General features: G+C 41.8%; 1 protein-coding gene across 1 annotated transcript in view; it reads right to left on the reverse strand.

Moving 5' to 3' along the window:
• wscd2 (WSC domain sialate O sulfotransferase 2) overlaps nt 1-25,073 on the reverse strand; it is a 42,304-nt gene that overhangs the window by 2,437 nt on the left and 14,794 nt on the right. The window contains exons 2-9 of the mRNA XM_088376742.1: nt 14,828-14,958; nt 14,159-14,756; nt 10,669-10,783; nt 8,830-9,014; nt 6,452-6,573; nt 6,214-6,388; nt 4,820-4,984; nt 4,525-4,725 (exon numbers count right to left, since the gene is read on the reverse strand). Of these exons, the coding sequence (XP_088232868.1) occupies nt 4,525-4,725; nt 4,820-4,984; nt 6,214-6,388; nt 6,452-6,573; nt 8,830-9,014; nt 10,669-10,783; nt 14,159-14,540 (1,345 nt within the window). The 5' untranslated portion in view covers nt 14,541-14,756; nt 14,828-14,958. The remainder of the gene's footprint in view (nt 1-4,524; nt 4,726-4,819; nt 4,985-6,213; nt 6,389-6,451; nt 6,574-8,829; nt 9,015-10,668; nt 10,784-14,158; nt 14,757-14,827; nt 14,959-25,073) is intronic.

Consider the following 25,073-nt stretch of genomic DNA (forward strand, 5'->3'; position numbering starts at 1 on the left):
AATTATAAGACAGCTTACTCGAGAGAGTTAATTTTATAGAGTGTGCTTGTAATTGGCAGAGCTCGTCATGGGTAGCTACATGGGTAGTTATAGACCCCCCAAAAATCTTCAGGGGGGAACAGGGGGAAATTTTAATCAAATCTTAATATTTAGCAATTGATATTTTGAAAGTGTGTGTGTGTGTGTGTGTGTGGGGGGGGGGGGGCAGTGGTGCATGCAACTTTAAAATATCAAATTGGGATCTGGAATGAAGTACGAACAGTAGTAATAGCATTATTCCACCCAGAAGGCAAAAAAACAACAACAATAACGTCATCTGTAAAGCTCAATCTGTTTCATTGAATGAAAATCTATTTCATTGTCCTTTGTCGGTAAAAGGTTTCAGAAACCTTTTACCGACAAAGGACATGTTTGTTTTTGGGTTGGTGTCATTTTTCGTGCATTTTAGATATTCGGCAAAGCTTGGGAGCCTTGAGTTGTTTTCTCATAAATAACAGGGCTGACACCGTTAATATTACAATGGACCTTATCGTAGCATCTATCTACCCATACGACAAAAAAGTAGCATCATACCAAATGAAACACATTTTGTTTTGTTCACTTGTGATGGATCGTCTGCGGTGCTTCTTTTCCGAGCTGACATTAGACCGCCAATGCCATGTGAATGTAAGCATAAAAAGCAGAAAGAAGACGCCGATGCTTTATGAAGTCACAGTTCTTTCAAATAAATTCCACTTTACCCAAGTGGACGTGAAGGGTCCCAACGGAAGGCATCCGTGTCAGGAGCATCAGATGCAGAGGTGAGTGCGTCAAATGATACAGTACATGCGGCTCCCCGAACGCGCTGTCATGCTAACTCTCAAGCTCGCAGCTTCCCCTCGTATGTGAAGTGGCAGCTGTCAAAAGGTCTTTCGCTTACTGATGCCATCGCATCATTTCCCCCACCAACACAAAAGGGAAACGTTCATTGGAAATGGCAGACCAAATGTGCTGATGTTTTCACAAAGAGATATAACTGCTGGGTCGGCAACTCACCAGCCTCTGGAAAATCGATTTTTCCACAGAGAAGATACGTGGAACAGACAAAACTAGTTGCCATAGTTACAAAGACATACCGTACCTAAATTGATATACTGGGGGAAAGGGAATATGCATGAAATTTAAAAAAGGCCGACAAGGGGCACATAATCTGGCCTCGTGGGAGAGCCAAGTCCTTCAATTTCATTTTTTGCATTATACGAAGAAAAATTCAATTCTTATCCAAGTCCATTTAGTCTCCAAGTTAACACAATTGGAAAGAGATTCAATTAAAACGTTCCACTGCTGACTAATGAATGCAAAACAAAATACTCATTACCTTGACATGGAGGGAGATATTCCAATTTCAACCCAATTAGGGCAATCACAGAACAAGTCAACACATTTTGTGATTATTTTATGAATGTCTTACCGAGAAAAAGCTACAATTGGAGGGATGTGTGCACACGGTACTCCTTAATTGCACGGTAACTTTTAATCAATTGATTACCTTCAACTATAATTTGTGTTTTTGGCACGACCATTCCATTATGAGAGTCAACAGTATGACCCCAAAAAACACTACATAATTAAGAGTGGGTGCTTCATGCCAGCGATTCACACCCACTATGCTGGCTCAACAACAATTACTCGATGAAAATTAAAAAAAAGTATCCTCATGCAAAGACATGAAGATGAAATGTGTCACATTTCACTGCACTTTGGTCAAGACATCCGATCCTTTATTTCTAAGTCACCATCAGAAGAAAGAAGCACAAATAAATAAGACCCAATGTGTGGCATCTTTTACATGACTCGTCCTTGACATTTTAGTGGCAGCATTGTTTCAAATGCTATTTCCAAGGAAATTGTAATTCCTAGTCTGTCAGTGCACTTTGACATGAAGCAAAACCACAACAACATAACACCTCCCAGCAGCTTACAAACATGTCTAATTATCATGAATGTGTGCCCAAGTATAGATAGATGCACACGCAGTCTCTAATTAAGTTTGGCACGGGTGCCTGAGGAACGAGCTGGTTGTGCACGATGACATGACTCATCATGCCATCAAGCAGCGTGACTAAGGCCTTGTTTCATTTCTCATTTCTCTAAACAGACGCCATCACCGCAGCCTAATAATTTGCCTTGATATTTGAAAACATTGCCACATTGGGGGTAAGAAAGGTCACCACCATGTCAACCCTCAGCTCTGTGGTCATTTCCTCCAATTCCTGTTTGTTCCACATCATTGAACATTTCCTCAAAAAAAGAAAAACTGCAACATTGTAATAGAATTGAAGTACGTCAACAAAATGTTAACCTATTGGGAGCAGAGGATGTTTTGTCAGAGTGGTTGCATTACGCAACATTTATTGCATCATCTTAATCGAAGTACACTGAGACGCATACACGCACGCACGCATAAGAAGCGCTTCAGTTTCTCTCTCTAGCCAATTGCTCACATTTTTTAATTCTACCTTACTCTGCTTTTCTCGCCAGCAGCATGTGAAAGTATTTGCACGGTGGCTGGCAATTGAACAGCACAATGGCACTTCATAAAAAGCAATGAAAAACAGACAGAACAACCACAGCCCATAAAAGAGAGTGACCTCAATCCACTGAATATACTTCTAAAGGAGACCTCGCTTGCTATTGCTGCTTACTGGTTGGAGCAATGATCTGTCACTTAAAAAGCAGGCCAAGTTTACGCAAGGCTTCACATAAATTACTATAATCTTAATTGTTTCAATTTTAGGAACATTGTGGAAATCATAGCCCCTGATTAGAGATAATGTAACTGGAAAATGATTGGATGTGCACATTTTCATCGCTCACATTACAGTAAGTACAGGCCATTTGGTTATGAAGCAAATAGTGCTTGCCTGACAAGAAGCCAGTGTCTTGCTGAAGGCAATTAGATGTGAAAAAACATATTCCTTATTGCATGCATTCAACTTCTTGTTTTTAAGTTACATACATTTTCTAATTATTTTTTTTCCAGAAAAATTGCACAAAATTCACATCAGCAAAAGTGGCACGTCATGATTTTCGAGCAGGTACATGCGCCCTTTAATGTTTGAGAATTGTTCAAGCTGCACAGCACCATCCTGCTCACTCAGGCGGACCGAAGGCTTTTTCTTTTACACTACCCCAAAGCACCTGACAACGTGGTGGCTGAAAGTAGACTAACCTTTAAACCAGCTGCAAGCTGGTCTAAGTTGTTGCACATGTGGCATAAAATGATTTCGGTGCATTAGATCAAGGTGCAGGCAGACAAATTCTGAACTCTGTGAACCTATGTGGTGGATGGATCATGTTTCATTCATGCATCAAGCACTCAGAATTATTGTGACAATCAATTAATTTAATTATTACTATCATGATCCACTTCCATTGGCCATGAAATAAGTCGGCTCTGCTCACTCCCGCAACGGCGCAACCACCCGTTTCAAACTGCACATGTATGGAAAGGATGAAAAGAGAACACACTTTGTACCAGCTTGGGCAAAAAATAAGTTGCAAAAAATGTATTCTTTCTTTGCAGGTGAACTTTTGAAATGTCAAACATTTGAATTTCACTAATTTGGGAGCATTTAAAATGTTACAATGATTGAAGTATTTGGCAATTAACAAATGTAACCCATGAAAATGTCAGTACAAGCATTTTATATGAAACTGAATGTCTTTGTCGTGAGGTGTGTCTTAAATTCAAGTCCCCGTTTTACATTTGTCATGTTTGATTCAAATGTAACTCTGCTGGGTTAGTTGATATGTGGTGCATAGCAAACAAGCAGACCGGGAAGAGGTAGTGTGTGTCCGTCTGTTTGCAAGTGAACTGCGGTGAGACTCGCTTCACTAGAGCTCAAAGCTCAATTGCAAATGACAGATAAAAAAAAAAGCATAGAGGACTCCCAGATATTTGACAGTGAAGACCAGTAAATGTGTTGGAAGCTTTCTTTCTGTGCCACTTGTCTCCATTTGTTTTTGAGTATGTCTGTGTTGTGTAAGTGTCGAGCATTTTACTTTTTTTTTTTTTTTTTAAGGCCTTCCATGACATTCTCGCTGGTAAACTCTGAAATAACTGACTTATGTAAAGTACTTTGGATCTGAAAATTTGCATTCTATCTCAAACAAAATGCATTCAAGTCATGCCCTTGTCGGAGGCGGGTCGTAATACACCACATTAACTCTATACTCAAGTAACTTTTTGCATAAATTGTTTTGGTCATAATTTGGTCATTTGGTTTTACTTGTAATCAAGTAAGACAATTTGTGTCATTTTATCAACACCAGATTTCCTTTAGGAGCTAATAAATCCAGTTCAAATTCTCTCATCAAGTGGAATTTTTCTTTTGAGCTTTCTTTCATGCAATTGTAAGTTGTTCTATTTGAGGTTGCCTGTTCCAGCCACTCACCTCAAAGTATTTCGACTTTCTTGAATATTTCAGCAACGAGGCAGCTCATAACATGTGAAATACATTAGCTCCATCTTGTGAGACTCACCTTTCCCTTTCCAGTTGGCCTGGGAGGCGAATCCAATGTGCCCGCCGTATAAGCGGTTAAATTCCGCCATGAGAGCCTTGTAGGGGTTTCGGATGATGAGAATGCTGGAGTCAAAGGCTTCAATGTCCTTTTTACCACTCTCATGCGTCTTTATGCAGATGGTCCTTCCGCTCCGCCAGTGGTCTCGCTCACCCTTAAATCCTGTGAAAGGATGGGAGCACGCACCAAATGCAGTTCTCCCTTGAAGGCATTGAGGTGAGTGTAGATTGATTTATAAAAGCAAGAGTGCTTTTACCTTTATTGTAGAGCGAGGCATCAAAATAATAGCTGCCGCTATAGAAGCCAGTGGCAAGCTCGACGAGGTGGCGACACCAGGTATTACCGGATCCGGGGAAACTGGCAAGGGCGACCAGTTGACTAGCACGAGTGGGTAGGAAGTGTCTGTCCATACAGCGGTTGTCTGGATGCAAGATAAGACAAGATATAATTATTTTCTCGTTTACTATTATTATAGGTATTGAATGACATGGTGGCAGACTCATATTATGTGACTGTGCCTCAACTACACTGACAAGGCACAACATTAAGTACAGCCGAAAAATCTAATAGCCCATCTCAAAACAAGAGATTCATTAAAACAGCTGAAAGATATTCAAGAATGTTTTAATAACATAAATTATTAGCAATCTGGTCAATATAGTCTTGCCAGTTGAAAATAAAAAAGGTAGAGAATGATGGCTCGATGCTTATTTTCCATTTTGCTGATCAGCTGAAGATTTTTGGAAATGACACAATGTTGGAATAATGTGGGAGACTCTTCAAGTGATTAGAGGAAGTGAAGTCTTCCAGAGAGAAGGTCAACGCACGCATGTTTTGCGTTGTTATAGTGGGCGACTTGAAAGCTTCTTCTTTCATCAACGTCAGTGGAAAATTTGAAAATTTCAAACACAAGATAGATACCGCAGTTCACAAAATATTCTCTTCAAGTTCTTCTCACACTGCCGCTTGATTGTGTGCGCGTGTGTTCTTTTTTTCCAGGCCGTTTATTTTTGCCGAGCCAAGCCGCTGCTGTCTTTTGCCCTGAGGAAACATCGCCCACAACGGTGCATACATGCTGACACTTGAGGCCAACTGCTATGTTGGAATAACACAAAATGAATCGCCTGCGCATTTAGATATGAAAACATAACAAACGAGACACACAGAAGAGTACAGACCTCCATCAGGGCAGAACATCGTAATTAGGATCTACAGGAACTTCTACGCTCACTTCCTACATTTGTCGAAATCATGTCATTAGGAGTCATCTATTATTCCGTGAAAACGGAAAGATCCTACCGCCATCCAAAAAATCCACTTTTTTGGCAAATACACTGCTCTGCAAAGTTTTTGGAAATATGAGAAGTAGTTTTTGCGCAATGTACAACAACAGACGTTTTTTTTCTTTTAAATAGCCACTCGCCAGTTTCTCGTACATGAAGGTGCATGCATTAAATAGAGTGGTGCACTCAGCATTTTGACTTGTTCCCCCTTAATGCACCACTGCGCCCTAGCTTGTCTGTTATTTAGTGAAAACACAAGAAGTGACTGTCACACTTTCTGCTCGTAGCACCTCACCGCACCATACCTCACCTCACCGCATCTCACGCTCGGGCAAGGCAAGCCAACTTGACAACATACATACATTACCTTGAACCTGCGTCTGGTACACCACAAAGTACTCGTCGTTCCCGCAACTCTCAAACTCCTCGCCGGGACAGCGGTGGAGACACATGCCCTCGTCCTCCGGCTCATGAAGGGAGAAGAGGGAGGTCGGGAAGCCGCAGTGGCATCGATCTCCGGCCAGGACGGCGAGCGATTTCTCCTGAAATACAGCGGCCATTAAACACTGAAGGCAGCCTGTCATGCACATCGGCAACCACCTCACCTTCTCCGTGCACGTGTCGACACACTTGTCAACAGACATGTTTTGGATGGAAATTCGGAAAGGGAGAGCCAGCGAGATATTGTCTGGCCTGTGGAAGCATCCCTTGAAAATGGCGCTGCCGTCTGAAAAGTTAAAAAGAGCAGAACATTGCTTACCGACAGGAAGAAAACAATATATCCTTGGCTTTTACGGTTCCCGAGCGCAGCCTCCACTCGTGACCTCCATCCGCTGACCCCCGATGAAGAACACCCACTGGGATCTCGCCTCCAGTCTATTGAGGCCCTGACCTGCTTTTTTCTATTACTACTCCCATTTTCACAGTGTGTTGATGACCTTTAACCCCTCAACCTCATTCTGGTCTAATGGCTGGGCCTGACAAGAGCAGACCAGAGATTTTTGTTTCACTGTGAATATAATCTCATTTGCTCCTTCACTTACTTTCAAATACTGCAAAATGTCCTGTGGTGCCTCAATAGCACAGGTGTCAAACTCAAGGTCCGGGGGGCAGATCCGGCCCGACACATCATTTTATGTGGCTCGTGAAAGCGAATCATGTCAACTTCCATGACCCTCGCTAAACTCTGTACCAAAATGTTTGTCTCGTGTATTAACACTGAGATTTTGCAAGATTTGTTACCATTTTTGCAGTCTTTTGAACAATAATTGAACAAAGCGCTGTACTTGACATTTGATTTCAAAGCTAGTCATTTATTTATCATTCGTAATATGTGATCGTATAATGAGACGATTAAACATTTATTTAGTTTTACTGTCATAACGGCCCTCTGAGAGAAGCCATATCTACAAAAGGGGGCCAAAACAAAAACACGTTTGATACCACTGCTCTATAGCGCATAAGAAAAGGGTGAAAAAGCGGAAAGGAGAAAATGAAAATGCTCATTTGCTGACATGCAGGCTGTTTACATACAAGTGAAACTGACTTCAACGACAATATTCAAGCATGAAGGGCTGAGTGTTTTTTTCTAACACTAATATGCCGGCACAAGTGAAGCATAAACTATATTGTCTTTGTATACGTCCTATAAAGCTTTAAAATAGTTTTTTTTTTAGCTCTAGTCATGTGACTCTATCTAATGTTTTATTAATCTTTAACCTTTTTATCTCACCAAGGGTGCATTTTTAATGTCATGTCCATGTTTCTCCGTATTCCCCTTATAATATATTTTTCTCTATCACCAATCTTTGTCCTTCTATGCATTTCAATTCCTCCCGACATGGATTTTTCGTGCACTGTTGCCTTGAGCACATGTGCACCATGCAAAAACGTCACATAAACACAATCTCGAAGGATGAATGATAGGCCAATAATGCAAATACTCTTCGTGCGTAGGCCTTCCGACGCTGCCTCTAAAACAAAACGAAGGAAGTCGAAGAAAATTTATGCTGCACGTTCTCTACGAAAGGAGGACAATTTATCAACTTTTACCGAGCAAATACAAAAAAAAAAAATCGTATTAGCGCAATGGCTGGTGCTAAGCAGCCGTCCGAACGCATTAGTATTTCCTCTTGACTTTTTTTGTTTTTTTCCACTGCGGCTCACATGACCAAGAAGGGTCAGAGGTGACGACGTGTCGCGCTGACGAAGCAACAGGGAAAAGCAGAAATGAAAACAGTAAACAAACAGCTTTGCATGTGGAAGGAAAGTAGTAATCATCACTATTTGCAAAATGTATTTTATGCAAAGACGAGGTCCGTATTACATGATGTCTTGTAATCTTAAACGAAATCGGAACTGTGTGAAGCGCTCCCTGTTGCTGGAATTTGAAGGAATCTTCAACAAAGCAAGCACTCCAGACACAGCCCACACTCTGCAACAAGAAACAAGGTTCCATCCCTATTTCCGATAATCAGCCTTTACTGCCATCACCTCGGTTGTAAAACAGCAGGCAGCGAGTGTTTAGGATGCAGACCACGGCATGCTGGGGGAGGCAGCTTGCACATCTCTCCCAGGCAAGAAGTAAACACGACAGGGCGGCCAGCTCCCAAATGTGGTATTAGCATCCAATAAAACAAATATTTCCCCTTAAAAAAGGCCATGGTGTTACATTTCAGGAGCCAAATTACATCTCGGTGGTCACTGTGAATTATTGTTAGGTCTTTCTTGGGGCACGCTCAATTTCTTTCAGTTGTTTTGGGTGAAATTGTGGGAATGATCGGATTTCTTATGGGCAGCTTTTTATTGCCTCCTTCTGGTGCTTGGGTAGGGGAGGCGAGAGAGAGACAGATCATAATAATGAAGAAAGTTGTTAAAATCATGGCTCTCATCTCCGAAATCCCATTCCTCCCTTGATAGTCGATAGCCCTGCGAGTACATAGACCAGCATGTGGTTCCAATGAAGCAAAGGGGATTTTCTCACGGCGCCGTGCCGACTCCTGGCTCAGCTCCAGCCTGTAGATGGATAGCCGGTTGGCTCCTCCGCACATGTTGCTCTTTTCTCCTTTACACTCCATGTTGCATTCGCTCTCCGAAGTATTGGCCGTCTGAATCTTGTGACCGCAGTAGCACTCGGCTCCAAACTCCAAACCGGCGTACATGTAACCTCTGCACGCAGAGAAGGAAGAAGGATTACCATCATTAGCGAAGTCGAAGAGGCGAGCGCTAATGACCTGAGCGTTCATTACGCCTTAATCCTTCCCTGGTTAATGTCGATTCATATTGAGAGCAACTGTAGTCAATAAAAGCAAAGAAATGATGCACAGTGGATGTTGAAGTACACATCAGAACACGTCCAGACGTCACTTTCTCAATCTCTCTCGCTCTTTTGCCGCTTGAAGACGAACGCCTTTATCCATGCTAAGAGGTTTTGAGACACGGCCAATTATAAATGATTGCAGTACTTTTTAAAAGGCTTTCCTCCTGTGGCCCCCCCTCTCTGTTGACTTGACACCCAAGAGGCCTTTCGGATGCAATTAGAAACCCTTCACACAGGATAGCCAACACACCCCGCAGCCCTGCCAATCAAACCCAAACCTCTGTTCGCCATTATATGCCGCTGCTTCTCATTTGTTTGTCTTCTTTTATTAAACCCTGCTCTGGAAATAGCAGGTGGGCTGGCCGGCTGCAGAAAGCCAGCGTGAGGAGAAAGCATCTGAAAACAAGCGGCTCGCTGCACCTATTTTGCACTCGGCGAATCAGTGATGGGTGTAATTCAGTGCATTCGATAGAGCCGTCCCCGCTATTCCTCGGGGAGGAAAAGAGGCGAGAGAAAGACGGCGGAGGAGAAAAGAAGACAGGAAGGGAGCAGGGAAAATAGAGGAGAGGAGCAGAGCTCAGAGGCAAACAATGAGCACTGATTAAACTGATTGGAATGACTGCAAGGAAAAGGCAGAGCGGCTCCAATAGTGGACGTTTGTGCACATTGTGAAGGCAAAACGTCGCAGCAATTCCAGTACGGAGACTTGGCTGGAAAGAGTAACTCAAGTGCATTTGAGCAAAAATGAATTTGGCCAACAGATCAACATTTAATGACAATTTCTTTCCGCACATTTACGAAAGCTGGCTGCAGGTATTTTTCCAGTTGAGAGACACGCGATTTAGCCCACCGACTAAATCATCACAAAGGTGATGGAGGGTGAGGTTCGGGCCTGGCCAGTCAATTTCATCTCCACCAAAAGTCAGAAAAACATTTCTTCATGGAGCTTTGTGCACACTCACTCTCAGGCCTCTCATAAACAAAAAGCCTTTCTGCCAACAGGCACACAAACACAAGTACGAGAGTGAAGCTTTGAAAGCGGGTGCTTAACAATATATATGCTCACGGGTCATTTCATTAGGTACAGCTGCACTGCCTTTTCAGTTGGAGAAATGCGCAACTCTAATCTCAGAGGCCTCATCAATCTATAATACATATAAAGTAAGCTAATTATTAATAATCCACAGTCATAAATTGAGCTAACAGCTCTGGATCTGAAGCTCATTAGATTGCAGGAGGGCATCGAATGTTTTACATTATTTGATAGGTTGCTGCATGAACCTCAGAAGTACAGTTTCGTCCTCAGACACCTGGGCATGCTGTTCAGTAGCTGCTATTTACAAGCGTACATGTATCCAGCACCTCTAATGAGGGAGAGCCTTTTAATCAACCTGCGTGAATTTACATCACATCAACTGGACAAGCCATTTTAATTTGTATCTCAGTCTGACAAGATTGGAAGAAGCAACGAAAGTGTCTATTTCTTGTTGTTGTATTTCATACCTTTCGGCACAGTTGTCCTGGCAACGGAATACAGTCATTTTTTTGTAATCAAAAAATGAAACTCCTTTTAGTGCCCGCTTTTGTGTTGAGTCAACGTAGCAGCCAAGATACTTTGCTGTAGATAACATAAAAGAAAAAAGATAGAAGGTTAAATTAGTTCGCAAAAGACACTTTGAATGAATGCATGGACTAATGCAGTATGTACCTCGCACAGAATAATTGACTCTAGCTTGGAAAAACAGACCATTTTCTTTGACTTCACGTGTGCAGTATTTAGTGAGCAGGAGAGGAGTTCAAACTGGGGCACAATCTTTATTTATTTATAAAGGCACACATCCCCTTCTAGTGGCCAGCAACTGTAGTGGCTCATCTCTGCATTTGTGGAAAGCGCGTGTATGCACGCGCGTGTGTGTGTGTGTTTAAGCAAGGAATGAGGGCGATGGGGAATCGAGCTGCATTGAACTTCTGGCTTCTTCTCCAGCCACCAGACCAGCGGAGCTCAGCTGAATCTTCAGCAAACAATCCCTTTGCCATCTGTGATGTGCCATTACCGCTTTGAGCTGCTACTAATAGCTAAATGGCCCACCATTGTCTTGCTCCCTGCATTACTTTAATTGTTGTGGTTTTAAGCTCCGTATTTAAGCCGCATGCGATGCAACCAGCCTGTAATCTTCCTAGTGACTACTGTTCGGATTTAAAAAAATTAAATACGGCGGATTACAGGATAAAAAAATCTGTTGTTAACCAAATAGTCAAATTGCATCAGGATGCAACCTGATGTTATACTTCCTGCAGTTTCTCCACTTTGGCCTCACTCTACCGACACCTTCCTTCAAATGTCAACTTAATTCAGCTATATTCAGTTCTTGCCTTTCGCCTCTCCCCACGCACGTCACCCTACTCCTGTTTGCGCATTACATCCTGTGCGATTGCGCCGTGCCGTGCAAATGTGTTCATGTGTGCTGGGGCGATAGCCCAAGCTGCAATATTCCCCTCCAAATGAGATTCCGAGCCAGTGAGAATGGGTGCAGTCAGAGTGAGAGGAGGCTAAAAGTCTCTTAACTCCGGCATAACAGGATTTTGAAGATGGTTACGGAGTAATGAGAGGGTCTGGATGTAAAACGATGAGAGCAAGCCAATGCATTCAAGCCGCTAAGTACTCCATCATCACGTTCGGCTGCAGCCCTACGAGATTTGAAATTTGCGGGGAAAAGGACAAGGGCGGCGGATCCAAAAGACCTTGGTTTAATCAGATAACCTGGAGCTTCGATGTATGTATAGTGTAAATACGTTGGTTTCCAAGGCCTTCCTTCCTGTGGCGAAAAACACCTTCCTTCCCTGCTGGCATATTAAATAATGATATATAGTCTGAGTGGTGGTTTACAAAATTGAGAAAAGCTTTTGTAGTGGAATAACATTTTTATGTCCTCCAGCAGCCTGATCCTCCCTCCCCCGCCTGACAAAGGTCTCACGCGAGTCTCACCTCAACAAAGCAGGCGCCACATTTAGACTGCCATCGTTTGTCTATTTGAATCCTGCCATGTTATTCAATCATAATAATGTTCTGTCTGCCTGTGCCGTTAACAGGGGCAAACGTGAAAGCGACACATCACAATGGCGCACAGGGGGGGGGAAATACACGCTTCTTGATATCTATTTTAAAGATGCTACGAATGAATAAATAGAAATACACAAAAGAGAGCGTGTTATCTTCCGCTCAGTGGAAGTTGAGGGGAGTCTGGAGTGACTTGAAGTGATAAAATGAGCGTGCACTTTATACAATTCAAAATACAGCCATTTTCTCATTGTCCTACAGAAAATGACTTTCAGCTGGAGAGGTTAGTCATGTTGCTGAATGCTAATGGCGCCACCGCAGTGCTTTGGTGGGTCTACCCACTTTTAACAGCAGTGATGGAAGGGGACCGAGGTGCTTTATTAACAATTTTGTCAGCAATCTTACAATATTAGCCATTATGGAATGAGAATAGATACTCAGATTGTGCCATCGTGTGCTGTATTTATTGTCTGTTTTGTCACACAAGTCATGCGTAGGTTTTTAATCTCGTTGAGTCGGCTTTGAAACGTCCATCCTGCTGCAATTCAGAGATGAATATGCTGCAATTTGCTTTGCAATTGTTATTGGAAAATATTATGCCTATTACCCTTCTAAGACAGGACGACATTTTTTCTAATTAGCCATGATGTGAGTGTGTATACAGCACATTTGGTGCTAATAATAATAATAGTAATAATAATATCAATCCATCCATCCTGCATAACACGGCAAGTGATTCCCACCCGCTGTGCAGTGAAACATTAATGGGCCCTTTTCCGAAATAATCCAACTTCACTGAATTTCTTTGCTAAATATTTCTTTTCATATACGAACGCCAGCAGCATCTCGTGGCAGGCAGAACAATGAAATGCTCTTCCACTATACTAAAAATGCTGCAATTAACCCGTGTATGACAGTTTTGATTGGTATTGTGCTGAAAGACATTTCTAATTAAAAATATGCGCCTTGGTTAAATAAACGCAGCACCCGGAAGCATTACGAAAGGCCCATTAATAATATTTACTCAATCTATACCACAGCATACACTCTTTAATTTTGATCTGGCAGACATGAGTGAGATGATGGGATCAGCTAAGTTACCCTCCAGTTAAGTTAAATGACACACTAACGGGCGTTTCCAGGATATTGATGTTATTAAATGGGGATTATTGAGCCAGAAAGGACGCTTGCCTCCTAAAATAAACCTTTTAAAGACTTTGGATGCTATACAATACTACGGGTTTTTACAAGTGCCGCAGCAAGGGAAATTTGTAGTCACCAAGTTTATAAAGACGCTGTGAACCTTGCTATTAAGTTATTTAGATGTTGTGATTCTTCAGCTGTCTGCGTGGCAGCGCACAGCGCAGCTGAAGGAAGCACGGCGGAGGAGAACTCTCAAGTGGTTTTCCCAAATGAGGACTTAATCATCCTCATGATGCCGGCCGACTTACGGCACGGCAGCAAATGTTGAATCATTATCATTTTTGAAATCAGAGATTACTTTGGATCAATGTTGCATTAGCATACAGTATCATGTTGGAGGCTGCCAGTGTGTTTGCAACTGGATATGTATAATACATAAGAATATTAAAAATGCTGAGTCGTTTCATAATTAGTCAGAAAATGTAATTAGTAACTTCACAACACAAACACGAGATGGAATTATTATTGAAATGGTTACAATAACTTCCTCGATTACAATAATTTCCATGCAATAATTAGCGCATTGTGATGATTTGCCTTTTTCAAATTGGGCTCGTGAGTGAGTAAATGTGATTTACGGCCTCTGTTGTGAAAAGCGCTGTATTAGTTTGGTTTCTGTTAATTAATTCCGCCTGCCAAAAAGGATATCACGCCATGTGAAATATGAAACACTGCAAGACTGGAGATCTATTGTGTGTACATGTGACTATAATATGTTTGCGTACAACCCACCTCGTGCGTCATCTGCCTCTTTTGCATTGCGGCCTTTCACCGCATGGCTCCGCTTGTTGGTGTAGTCCCCAGCTTTGCTCTCTTTAATCTGCCCTGCCTTTTTTTTCCACATGGGGGCGTAACCTCGTCCGGGCCTATGAGCCTCCTTAAATACCCGCATGATGCCCAGCCCTCCGCCGTCCGACGATGTGATCTGGCCGCCCGTCTCCGAGGCCACCACAGTGTATATAGGCATGCCTCGCTTCCCGCAACAGCTGTCGCCACCGATGCCGGCGTGCAGGAAGACGAGGCTTCCGGCAGTCAGGTAGAGCAAGCTAAGGGTGAAGAAGCGGATAGGTTTCCTGCGGAAATAACGCTGAATCTTCAGCAGAGGTTTGGCCATGCTGGCTCACCCTGCCACTGGAGCACGTCAGCCCAGTGATGAACACTCATAAAGCTAAAAGACTCCCGTTGACGAACAAAAGTCCAAATAAAAATCGTTTTGATGTGTTAATCAGGTCATCCTCACGACGGCATGAATAAGTCCGTCTGTGCGTCTTCAGACACCTTACACCTGCCAGGCATGTGTGTTCAAGCGAGTAAGAGTGTCTGCTGGTTCCTGTTGACAGCAAAGCCCAGAGTGCTCACTCCGTCCATCCAGAATGAAAAGAGTGAAAGATGATCACTCACCACGGCTTCTGCGACAGTTATCGGTCCACAGAAAGAAGAGGGTTTTATTTAGTGGTCAGGTCGAAATCCTTTCACCTTTGAGTGGATGGTTCTTCACGGGGATCCAAGGGAGTCATGGCGTGACTAACCACCTGCAGAAAGGACACAAAAATTGAGAAATAAGTGGAGCGGAGTGGGCTTTTTCGCATGAGCAACACCAAATGACTCCCGTCAGCCTCTGCTGAAAACACAATAGAAAAAGTAAGCAATTAAAAAACGGTGAAACTGTGTTATTATTCAAAAAGGCAGAAAGCTTCACTTCAAGGAGTTGTACAAGTACTTTGTCTTGCATAAACTGGGTTAAGCCGGAAGGGAAAAAAACAAAAACAAAACTCTACCCTTTGGCACTTACACTAATGTCTTTTGGGAGTGGGACTGCATAAAAATGAAAAACATTCTCAGTCAAGATGGCGAGGTGATGATCATGTTCAGAGGCTGGAGAAGCACTGACAACATTTGAGTAACAAAGACTCCGCAATGTTGTGAAACGCTGCAAATTTCAAATAAAAGAACAACGTGTATGATTCAACTCAATCTATTAGAACATCTTTTGACAACAAGCAAAGCTACTAATTAAGCAAGTGTAACATCTCTGTAGTGGTGGAGGGGGAGATGCGAGTGGAAAAAAAAAAAGCGAGATTTGCTCTGAGATGTTGGATCACTTGAACTTTTGTTGACTCTTCTGAGACATTAAAAGGGAAAAATAATTTAATTGATGCAGCCGGGGCAGCAAGGCTAAGGATGCCGATCCCCTCCAGTCTTTTTCAAGTAGCCTTGAGTAAGAGACTGAACTCAAATTTGATTGTGATCAGCGTGTGAATGACTTGCTTATTTTATTTCCACGGCAGAACACTCAAGACAACTTTGTTAAAGCACCTTCAAGGTTGAACAACACAATTCACAGTTATGTCCAGACGTATTTATTTAGACAGTGACACTGAGTTTTTATGATTTTGTCCAGAGACATTTTACACAGCACAATGGATTTCAAATCAACAGAGCAAGGTCAAATTTGGAAAAAAATCATATAAATTTATGAGACGCTGTATGCTAGAGTTTGAAATGCTACCATCATTTCTGCTGTCTGTGATTGACTGGAATCAATCTGATTGCCCCAGGTCAGATGGGATAGGCTCCTGCTCCCCACAACCCTCAACAGGATAAAGGATAGAGAAAATGGATGGATGCATACTCGTTATGATCCCTTCAGGGGGAAATTCGACTGGCTGTGTATATTTTTGTTGCACAGCACATTGAGAACCGGAACACACAGGCGGCGCATGCAAGGAGAGATGTGAGAGTGATGGGGCGCACGGAAGGTGACTGCATCCCCGAGCTGAGCTCAAGGACACCCCCGTCAGTAGTCAGAATGCAGACCAGCATTTCTTCAAAGTGCAAAGCTCAAGTCCTTATGGATAAGCTACTGGCACAACCACATTTTGAATGTTATTCCCCATTAGACCAATAAAAGTTATCTTATAACTATCAAAGACAGATTTGTGCATTTGGGTATAAATCCCGCAGCCTCCCTCAAAGAAGTCCTCTGTTCTGAGAGGACTCCGGGAGGCGATAATTGGTAGGTGTAACACAACGCTCCGCTGAGAATTTTCCAGAGTATTCAAGGGGACACACAACTTAGTGACTCTCATCTGCCAACAGGACAAAACTGCAGAGTGCTTGTCACCCGAGACCTCGCTGGCATTGGCCCGCCGTCACCCCCACCCGCACAGCCATTTTACCCTCTGCTAAGCAGCGCTCGGCAAAGACACCCCTCACCCTGTTTGACTGCTAAGTGACCAAACTTTACTTGCGTGTCCTTAAGGATGACTTTCATACAAGGATTTTGATTAGAAATGTCTGCCTTTTAATTGGGCTCACTCTGACCAAATATCTTCTCCCGGGTCAAATTAATTTCCAAAATGCCAAACACTAAATGTTGAACTTAAAAATGATGACAGTCACAGGTCACTGCATCACTGAATCACTTAAATGGGGTCAGGGCAGTAGGATATAAAATGTCCATTAGAGACTCATTTGTTCATAAGAAAGGGAGGGAAATGGCAAAGAAATGCACCGCTTCGGTTGAGGCTCTAAGGCACAAACTGGACAGGGCCAGTCTATATGCTAACCTTTGAGGTTAATTGTGAATTTGCCCCAAATTTCCCTGCAGCCCTCATTTTGGGGTAGCCTACAAATTACAGGTACAGGACCCCCATAGTGTCTATAATTAAGAACAAATAAATAAATAAATAAATAAATAATGTGAAAAAGTTAAACATTTTTGTCAATTATTACGTGAACATGTTAGATTATGCAGAGAAATATCACAAGCTTTTATTTTTGCAATGATGATAATGCTTTAGAGATAATGATTAACAAAAATAGTGTCTCAAAAAAAAAAAGGGATGCTCAAAGCCCAAATATCAAGTTTCTGAGAAGTATGTTAATTTCTTTGCACTTCGTCTGTATGATATATTGCATCAATGCGCTATGGCATGGAGGCGATCACCATGTGGCACTGCGTAGGTGTAATGGGAGCCCAGGTTGTTTTAATAGCTGCCTTTAGGTCATTTGCAATGTCGGGTCTCTCATCTTTTTCTTGACAGTCTACCCTATACATTCTGTATGGCCTTTACTTTAGCTCAGCCACTCAAGCACACTAACACCCTGGTCATTGGACCTTCGGAAGGGTGTTCACATTCCTGCTGGAAAATAAAATCAGCATCTCCATATAGGTTGTAAGCAGAGGCATGAAGTGCTGCAGAATTTCCTGGAAGATAGTTGCATTGACTCTGGACTTTAGAAAACACAATTGACTAACACCAGAGATCATCGCTTGCTGGCTGTTGAGTGGTACTGCACGCAACCTATGAGGGTGGTGGCAGTGCGTGTTTGAGTCTGTAGGTGGTTGGATCACATGGGACCACCTCCGTTGATCAAAGTTGTATACAGAGATGTCTTGTTAGCTTTATAGCTCGCATACGGGCATAAATACATCTGTGATGTAGCGACAATGGCGTGCTGGCCCGCGTGGGACCACCATCGTCATTAAAAGCTGTAAACATAGATGGCGGCTTTACAGGAAAAAAAAACATCTGTTACAAGTACGCCTACATTTTTCTCAAAATAATGACATAGTTCTATGACTAAAACTAGCTTGAGCCAGTTTCTATCCAAAGCCTGCTAACAGTGTGAAACTGATGTCCCCCACCTCTCATTAATCATTGTGTTGTATGTTTAATCCTTGTAAGAACTCAGGGGTAAAAAACAAACAAAAAAACAAACACACATATTAGTGTCACTGGTGCAAACTTTGTCTTGCAGCCGGCTTGAGATATATTCAACAGACATGCAAAGTATTGATCTTATCTTGCCCTCTGCCATTAAATGAATAAAACCAGTATATCATCCTTCAAATCATTGTTATCTGAAAGGTTTATGTACCTGTTCCACGTGAAGAACCTTTGAGGCAGTGAATCGCCAACAATGCAATGAATTTACATATAGAATACAGCTGTAGAAACAGTTTGCAAACAAACTCCTACACACTTTCTGTAGTCATGGCAGTTTTTCAACCCTGTGTCAGTACTTTGCCCACGGAGTACAAATGATTCATATTTCAAGATGATTCATATTGCAAGACTAACTAGCTCAACGGTAAGCCATTGTTGCAAATTCCATAATTTGTTTGTCTTGGAGAAACTGAATCACAGCTCAGTGTGGGGGCCTTCGTTTAGAAGGCGTGAATGAAATATGCAAGCAAATGTTGCAGCTCATCATGCGCTCAGAAACAGTATTTAGAAATTTATAGCAGCCTGCTGATCAAGAATTTTGCTTTACGTTTCAGGTTGCTTTCATGAGAAATTGCTCAGCAAGGATAAAGAGCTTGAGTTAAAAAACCCATGTCTGGTAAAAAAAAAAAAAAATGGATGGATAGAGGACTGCTATTCACTTTGCCTCTCACCCTGTGCAACAAGGCCACACGCAGTTACATTACTGCTTGGATTTCATAATTCCACACTTTGAAAAATAAAATTAAATTTGACTTCAGATGAGGCCGCTGCTGCGTCTCAATTGTGCCTCCACTTCCTCCGGCCAGTTTGAACACAAAAGTGCATTTACATTGACAGCGCCATGTGTTATCACCGTCTCGGCTATATGGTAGCGACTAGGAAATTGTTATCACAAGGAGTAGCACTTTTGGATACAATAAATCATTTTCACTTCATCCTTTTGCAACTGGAGATTTTTGTATCCCCATGCATACCTTGCAGCGTCAACAATCATGTCCCTCAGGGTTGTGTAATGGAGTTAATGGTGGTTCCTCGATGGACTCAAATCCCTCAACCGTGTGATTGCCATTGGTTATGATTTCTATGCTCAACATTAACTCCCCTTCACTCCCAATTACAGATGAAACGGTATGAAAATTCCACCTCATAATTATAATGACCAGAAATAGCACAGTTATCAGGAGCACCTAAAACATTGCAACAAGTGTGACTTTAAATACAAAATGATATCATCAGCAAGCAACCAAACTTTTTGTAGTTGTAATTCATTATGAGTTGAAACAGCAGCAAGCAAGCTAGACTACCAATCAAGCAAGACCAACAAAAAAAATGTGATGAGGATTTATTAAAAACAATGCAAGCAAGCTTTATGTAGAACTGTAGAACTATTTGGATTTGATGTATTGTACTGACAGTGCTTGAAAAAAAACATTCTCGGCAAACTGTTTGTATTCAAATTTCCAATTTGATCATGTTGCTGTGTTTGTGCCTGCTTGTGGTTGTATTTGTCCAGTTTCCGCAGTGAGCGTCGGTGGGCAAAGTCTTGGACATTGCACCTGCTCCTGATTACTCTCCGCTGGCTATTTACGTGCAGCTGAAGCCGCAGAAAGGCACTGGATCAATTTCATTGTCTAGCACTACCCTCCCAAAGTTTTTCCTCTGTGTGTCCTGGGCTAGAATTAGTTCCATTAGTTTCCTAATTCTGCACATTGTGTTAAAACTCTTGTATAAAAATACCATTCTGATTTTCCTGATCTTTAATGTTATCAACTGTGGCTTTGCCTCCTTTTCCTCTTAGTTTTTTGTTCTCTTTGTTATTTATAAGCATTGAGCTTTTGTCTTGTTTTAATTGAATACATTTTTTTTAGTTACTGACTTTTTGCATTCGCCCTTACTTTAATACATTTTGTTAAATGAATCTTGTGCATATCTGTGACGTCAGTATTTGCTTTTCGTGTCTTCCCGTCTCTCTCAGTTTATTATCGTATATGGAAGAATGTACAACTGGCCTCAATATTACTGCAAATGACATCGTCCGAAAAGAACCAGGTAGATTTTATAATGAAGGTTAAACATCACAACACTGCCATTGCTGGAAAAAGTCAGCGTCCCCTCGAAGTAAGACGATAGTGTCCTTCGGGAATACTGTGGCACACTTTAATGTATTCAAATACTTTCTGGGCTTTGTCAATGGCGAGGAAAGAGGAGAACCGTCAAGGACATGATCAATCATGAAATTATCTGCCTGTGCTTCTTTGTCATTTTTTTAAAGCCCCGCATATTTCTACTAGATGCATATACTCTATGAACCTGTCACATATTAATTCCATTCAATTAGTCCAGAAAAGTGGCAACTAAAAATAAGTCATGACTTTTGACGACAACAACTCCGGAAGAGCGAGAGGGAGGAAATGAAAAGGACGAGGTGCCATGGAGGTCTTTTTGTCAAATCATGGCAATTACTGCGGCGGAACGGACATGAACCCACTGCATGACCATTTATTCGCATTCATATTAAATGAGCCAGCAAATATTTAATCATAGAGGATTTAGGGGAGCTCACGTCAAAGTTCATCTTTGGTGAGCGGGCTGACAGCCAACTCAGCTCAGCTCTCGCTGGAGGCAAATGGTTCCATGAGTCAAGCCATAAACATTATTCGTATCCGTCTCGGGACTCATTGTTGAATAGAGAGTTGAGTTGTGCAAGACAGCTCAACAGATCAACACCTCATCTGGTGTTCGCAGGAACACAATATCACTTGCGTGAGTGACGGCATCTCGATGAAAATGTGATCAAAATGTACATTTCTGTCTTGCAAGTTTGACAACTGAGCATCTAACAGAGACAGGCCAGAGATTAACAGGGTGAAAATAAAAAATATATATAATATTGCATGAAAATATTGTACGATGAATACGTGATATGTAAGAGAATAGCCTCTGATGAACATTTTCATTTGCCCTGGAAAATGCTTTCGAATTTAAAATAAAGATCTCTTGCTGACTATAACTAGCCAGCTGGATAAGTATCTACAGATGTTGTCAAATTCCCTACTATTCTTCTTTTTTTTTTTTTTTGCTGCTGCAAAATGGAATTCTTCCCTCGAACCCCCCTGAGCAAACATCACGCCAGCTGATTTTCCCTATTCTAAAATATTTTAGAATTGGTTGAAGTTGCAAGATCTCTTGAGAGCATCTACACTCCCCTTCTACATTTTATTTACAATTTCATAAATCTTGCTGTAGACTAAGAAACTTTGAGGTTAATATAAAAAGATGAGGATGCCACAGGAGATTCTTTCAATTTTTATTGCCTGGTATAGCTACACATCTGTATCAGATGATATACAATCGAAGCGCCTCATTTTTTGTCAGCACAAGTATTTGAACAGAAAGTCTGGTTTTGCTTGCCTATTTTCACTCTCTGGAGGTTGTTTGTGAGGACTGTTGTAGGAGTCTTACTTTAGAGCAAATTGTTTCTGTTGTCAGCTATTTTCTATTTGACATCTGTTACTTAGTGCATCAGTGTTTTTTTTTTTCTTCAGAGCAAATCTTTGGCCTATGGCTTGAATTGATAGTCCACCTTTACTCATCTTCTCAATTTCTTTAGGTTACCGTATTTTCCGGACTATACGGCGCACCGGACTATAAGGCGGACCTTCAATGAATGGCCCATTTTAAAACTTTGTCCTTATATAAGGCGCACCGGACTATAAGGCGCACCATTAATGCATCATGTCAGATCTTTAATCCAAATCAAATCATTCTCCATTTTATCTTTTTTATTTCAACTTCAGATGCAACAAATTATTTTATAATCACAAAATAATGATCCATAGTCTTTTTGATTTATGATTCATAGTCTTCAGCGGGCCACTTATGATAGATTTCATGACACAATGCTTCGGGCCAGTTTAAATTTAGGAATCTGGTCCATACATAAGGCGCACCGGACTATAAGGCGGCTTTTGAGAAAATTTTAGGTTTTTAGGTGCGCCTTATAGTCCAGAAAATACGGTATATATTGAAGTAACGTAATGAGCAGTTTGCATACTATGTTCCTCTTCTTTTCAATTCATCAGCGGGTTCACACGCAGTTACGCAGCTATGATGAGAATCTTTTGAGGTGAGAGATATCAGCTAGACAGGCCGCAACACATAGGCGGGTGATGAATGACTGTGGCATATAGTGTGTCTTCAGCACCCCAGCAGTAGAAGAGTTAAAAGTGCAGCTTCCACAGACCTGACCCTTTTCCTCACCCTGGGGACTGTCTTTCCATTCTGAGCCAATGTTTGGCCAGTCAATGCACATAAGCATGTTTTATCAAATCAAATAACAATGAAGATCACATTCCTACTTCAGAGACAAGTGTGGCGTTTATGTTCACATTCAAATGCAGAAAATGGATTCATCATCAAAAGCACCACACAATGATTTAATTTAGCTCATTTTGTTTTATTTGTGAGTCCCATGAGCTTGTAACACTAACTTGGCGTCACAGCCGAGCAATCTAAATCGGAACTGTGGTTCCGGTAAGACAAAGCACTTTGCGTTCCAAACAAGAGACAGCCGTTGCAAATGTCAAAATAAAACGTGAGCAAACAGCTGGATGCCAAGCGTGTGCTCAAGTGGCTCACTGAGCGCAGATGGTTGCTCGACGGAGTGCCTGACCCCTGAAACGGGAAGTGGGAACATGGCTGCTTCCCACAACAACACGATCGCAATGCCAATGTGTCTTTCTGGGAAATATCACCGAGGTACAGTTTTTGAGCTCCACTTTTGGCTCCCCTCGTTCGTGCAAGTCACTTTAATTAAACAAATGGTTCATCCCAGTGTGTGCCTCCATTAGGGTTTGGCTTGATGCCTGATGTGCTTAATTGCTGGTGGCTACTCAAAAGGAAACACATCAGTCAATGATTTTGCAAGAATTTCTATATGGTGACACATTGTAAAAAGCTTTTTTTCAAGCTTTGATGTGCTTTTGCGTTTATTCATTAAATGTGACTCGCAAACCGAAGATTAAGAAAACGTTTGCTGCATGCACCTCCACTCCGGAGTCTGTCATGGTAATTGTTATTCAACAGTAGAATATCCCTTTCATCTTCTCTACCAAACACATAAATAGTTCTGTTTGTCACATTACCGCCAACTGAATGACTTGATTGCTGAGAGCTAAATGGGGCAATATTTGAAGTGTGCCGTTTTGCATTTTTGATTTATTTCAGATTAAAGATCCACCACGCTCCACGAGTGCGTGCGTGTGTGTTTTCAATGTACACTATTGTGCAAGTACGATAAAAATCCCATCGAGGGTTGTGATTGTAACACATTATCTGAACTACCTGATTCTGACAGTTTTGCTCCCGAAAGCAAAGAAAAGGAAATAGCCCAATATGTGAGTAAAACATCACATATTTACACGTTTTCACAAAGGACTCAACAATCGAGCTGAATGCCAACATCAGAAACCACAGAGATGTTTCGTCCCAGGAGTTTCTGACATAGTTTGCGCTCCAAAACCTGAGATCAAAACTCCTAAAAATATTCTCATAACTTCAACAACTGTAGAGCCAATCCTGTAGAGGCTGCTTAAAATGGGCGTGCTCACACGGATACTGACAAAATAAACAAGCACAATGAAACATTTTTGCTGTCTTGTGTCGATACACTCGACACCACGGTGCTAAACTGAAAAGTGGCTCCACTCTTGTTTTATAGTAAGAGCCTGCAAGCAAAGTTGAGTCCTAAACATATGGAGGAAAAACAAAAGGCTTTTCTGTCCTGCTCTTTGACAATGTCGCCAGTCTGGCAGTTTACGGTAATAATGCAACAGATGAATAGTTCTCGTAACTGTTTTCTTTTGCAACTTTTTGGAAACCACACACAAATTCATTTAGAAATTCTCTCGTGGTCCTACAATGATTCCATTGTTGAATCCACAAAGCCTTAGGGTAATTCAAATATTCGTACATTTTTGCATTGCAGAGGATGAACAAATCACAGAAAGACAATTTAAACTCAGTCTAGCAAGCTCAGAAATTAAACCCGGTATGGCACGAAGAAGAGCTCATTGTAATCCTTATAATACTCAATGGTCCATTAAGATCGGTGGTGACCTTTTACACTGAAAGAGGTACTAAGTTAAAGGCTCTAAAAATAATCTAATCCCCCTCTTTGACCGCTGCACAGAAGCATTAAGCTACCGCTTTGTAATAGAGTGATTGACGGTCAGGATGCCTCTCCATTAAACAGTAATTTGTAACCGACATGGACAATATAATAGCTTCTTTGTGCCTGCAGGCGCAAAGTTCAATCGGGCCACAGGAAAAAAAAAAAAAAAAAAAAAAGGCAAGTTAAAAAAAAGAGAGGTTATCAGTTCCCAAAAAATAGCATCAGCAGGAGAACCTATCCTTGCTAATGACACACAAAGCAGCAAGAGAAAGTTAAAATAGGCTCTTCCAGGGTTTCATGCCCCTTGAGTGACTGCCACACCTCCCTGCCCTCGATCCACATCGATGCCCATTTGACAAACAATCACTTGAATCGAGCCTCTTAAACGGCTTTATAAAAGAAGCAATTATTCTGCAGCCGAGGCACCATCAGTGGGAGATCAAATGATGTCTTCCGCTATTCACCATGAACAAAGCTCCTCATTCATGGCCAAACAGAATATTAGCAGTTTTATCCAAAGAGACCTTTTGCCCCTTCTCCTCTCCCACCTGAACTAAGCGCACTGGATCTGGGCATTAATTAAAAGCGAATTCTCCCAGCTCAGTTATGCTGCAAATGGCAGGCCTCTCTGCTCGAGTGGATTTAAGAGGGGATTGCAGAGGGTCTCAGCAAATGTTTGTTTGGTCAGGCAGACAAGGAAAGAGTTGGAAAAAGGAAATGCCTCTGCATGGAACTTTCTGGA

Source organism: Syngnathus floridae, chromosome 5 (assembly GCF_059516105.1).
Source record: "Syngnathus floridae isolate MCC-2025c chromosome 5, RoL_Sflo_1.0, whole genome shotgun sequence".
NCBI lineage: Eukaryota > Metazoa > Chordata > Actinopteri > Syngnathiformes > Syngnathidae > Syngnathus > Syngnathus floridae.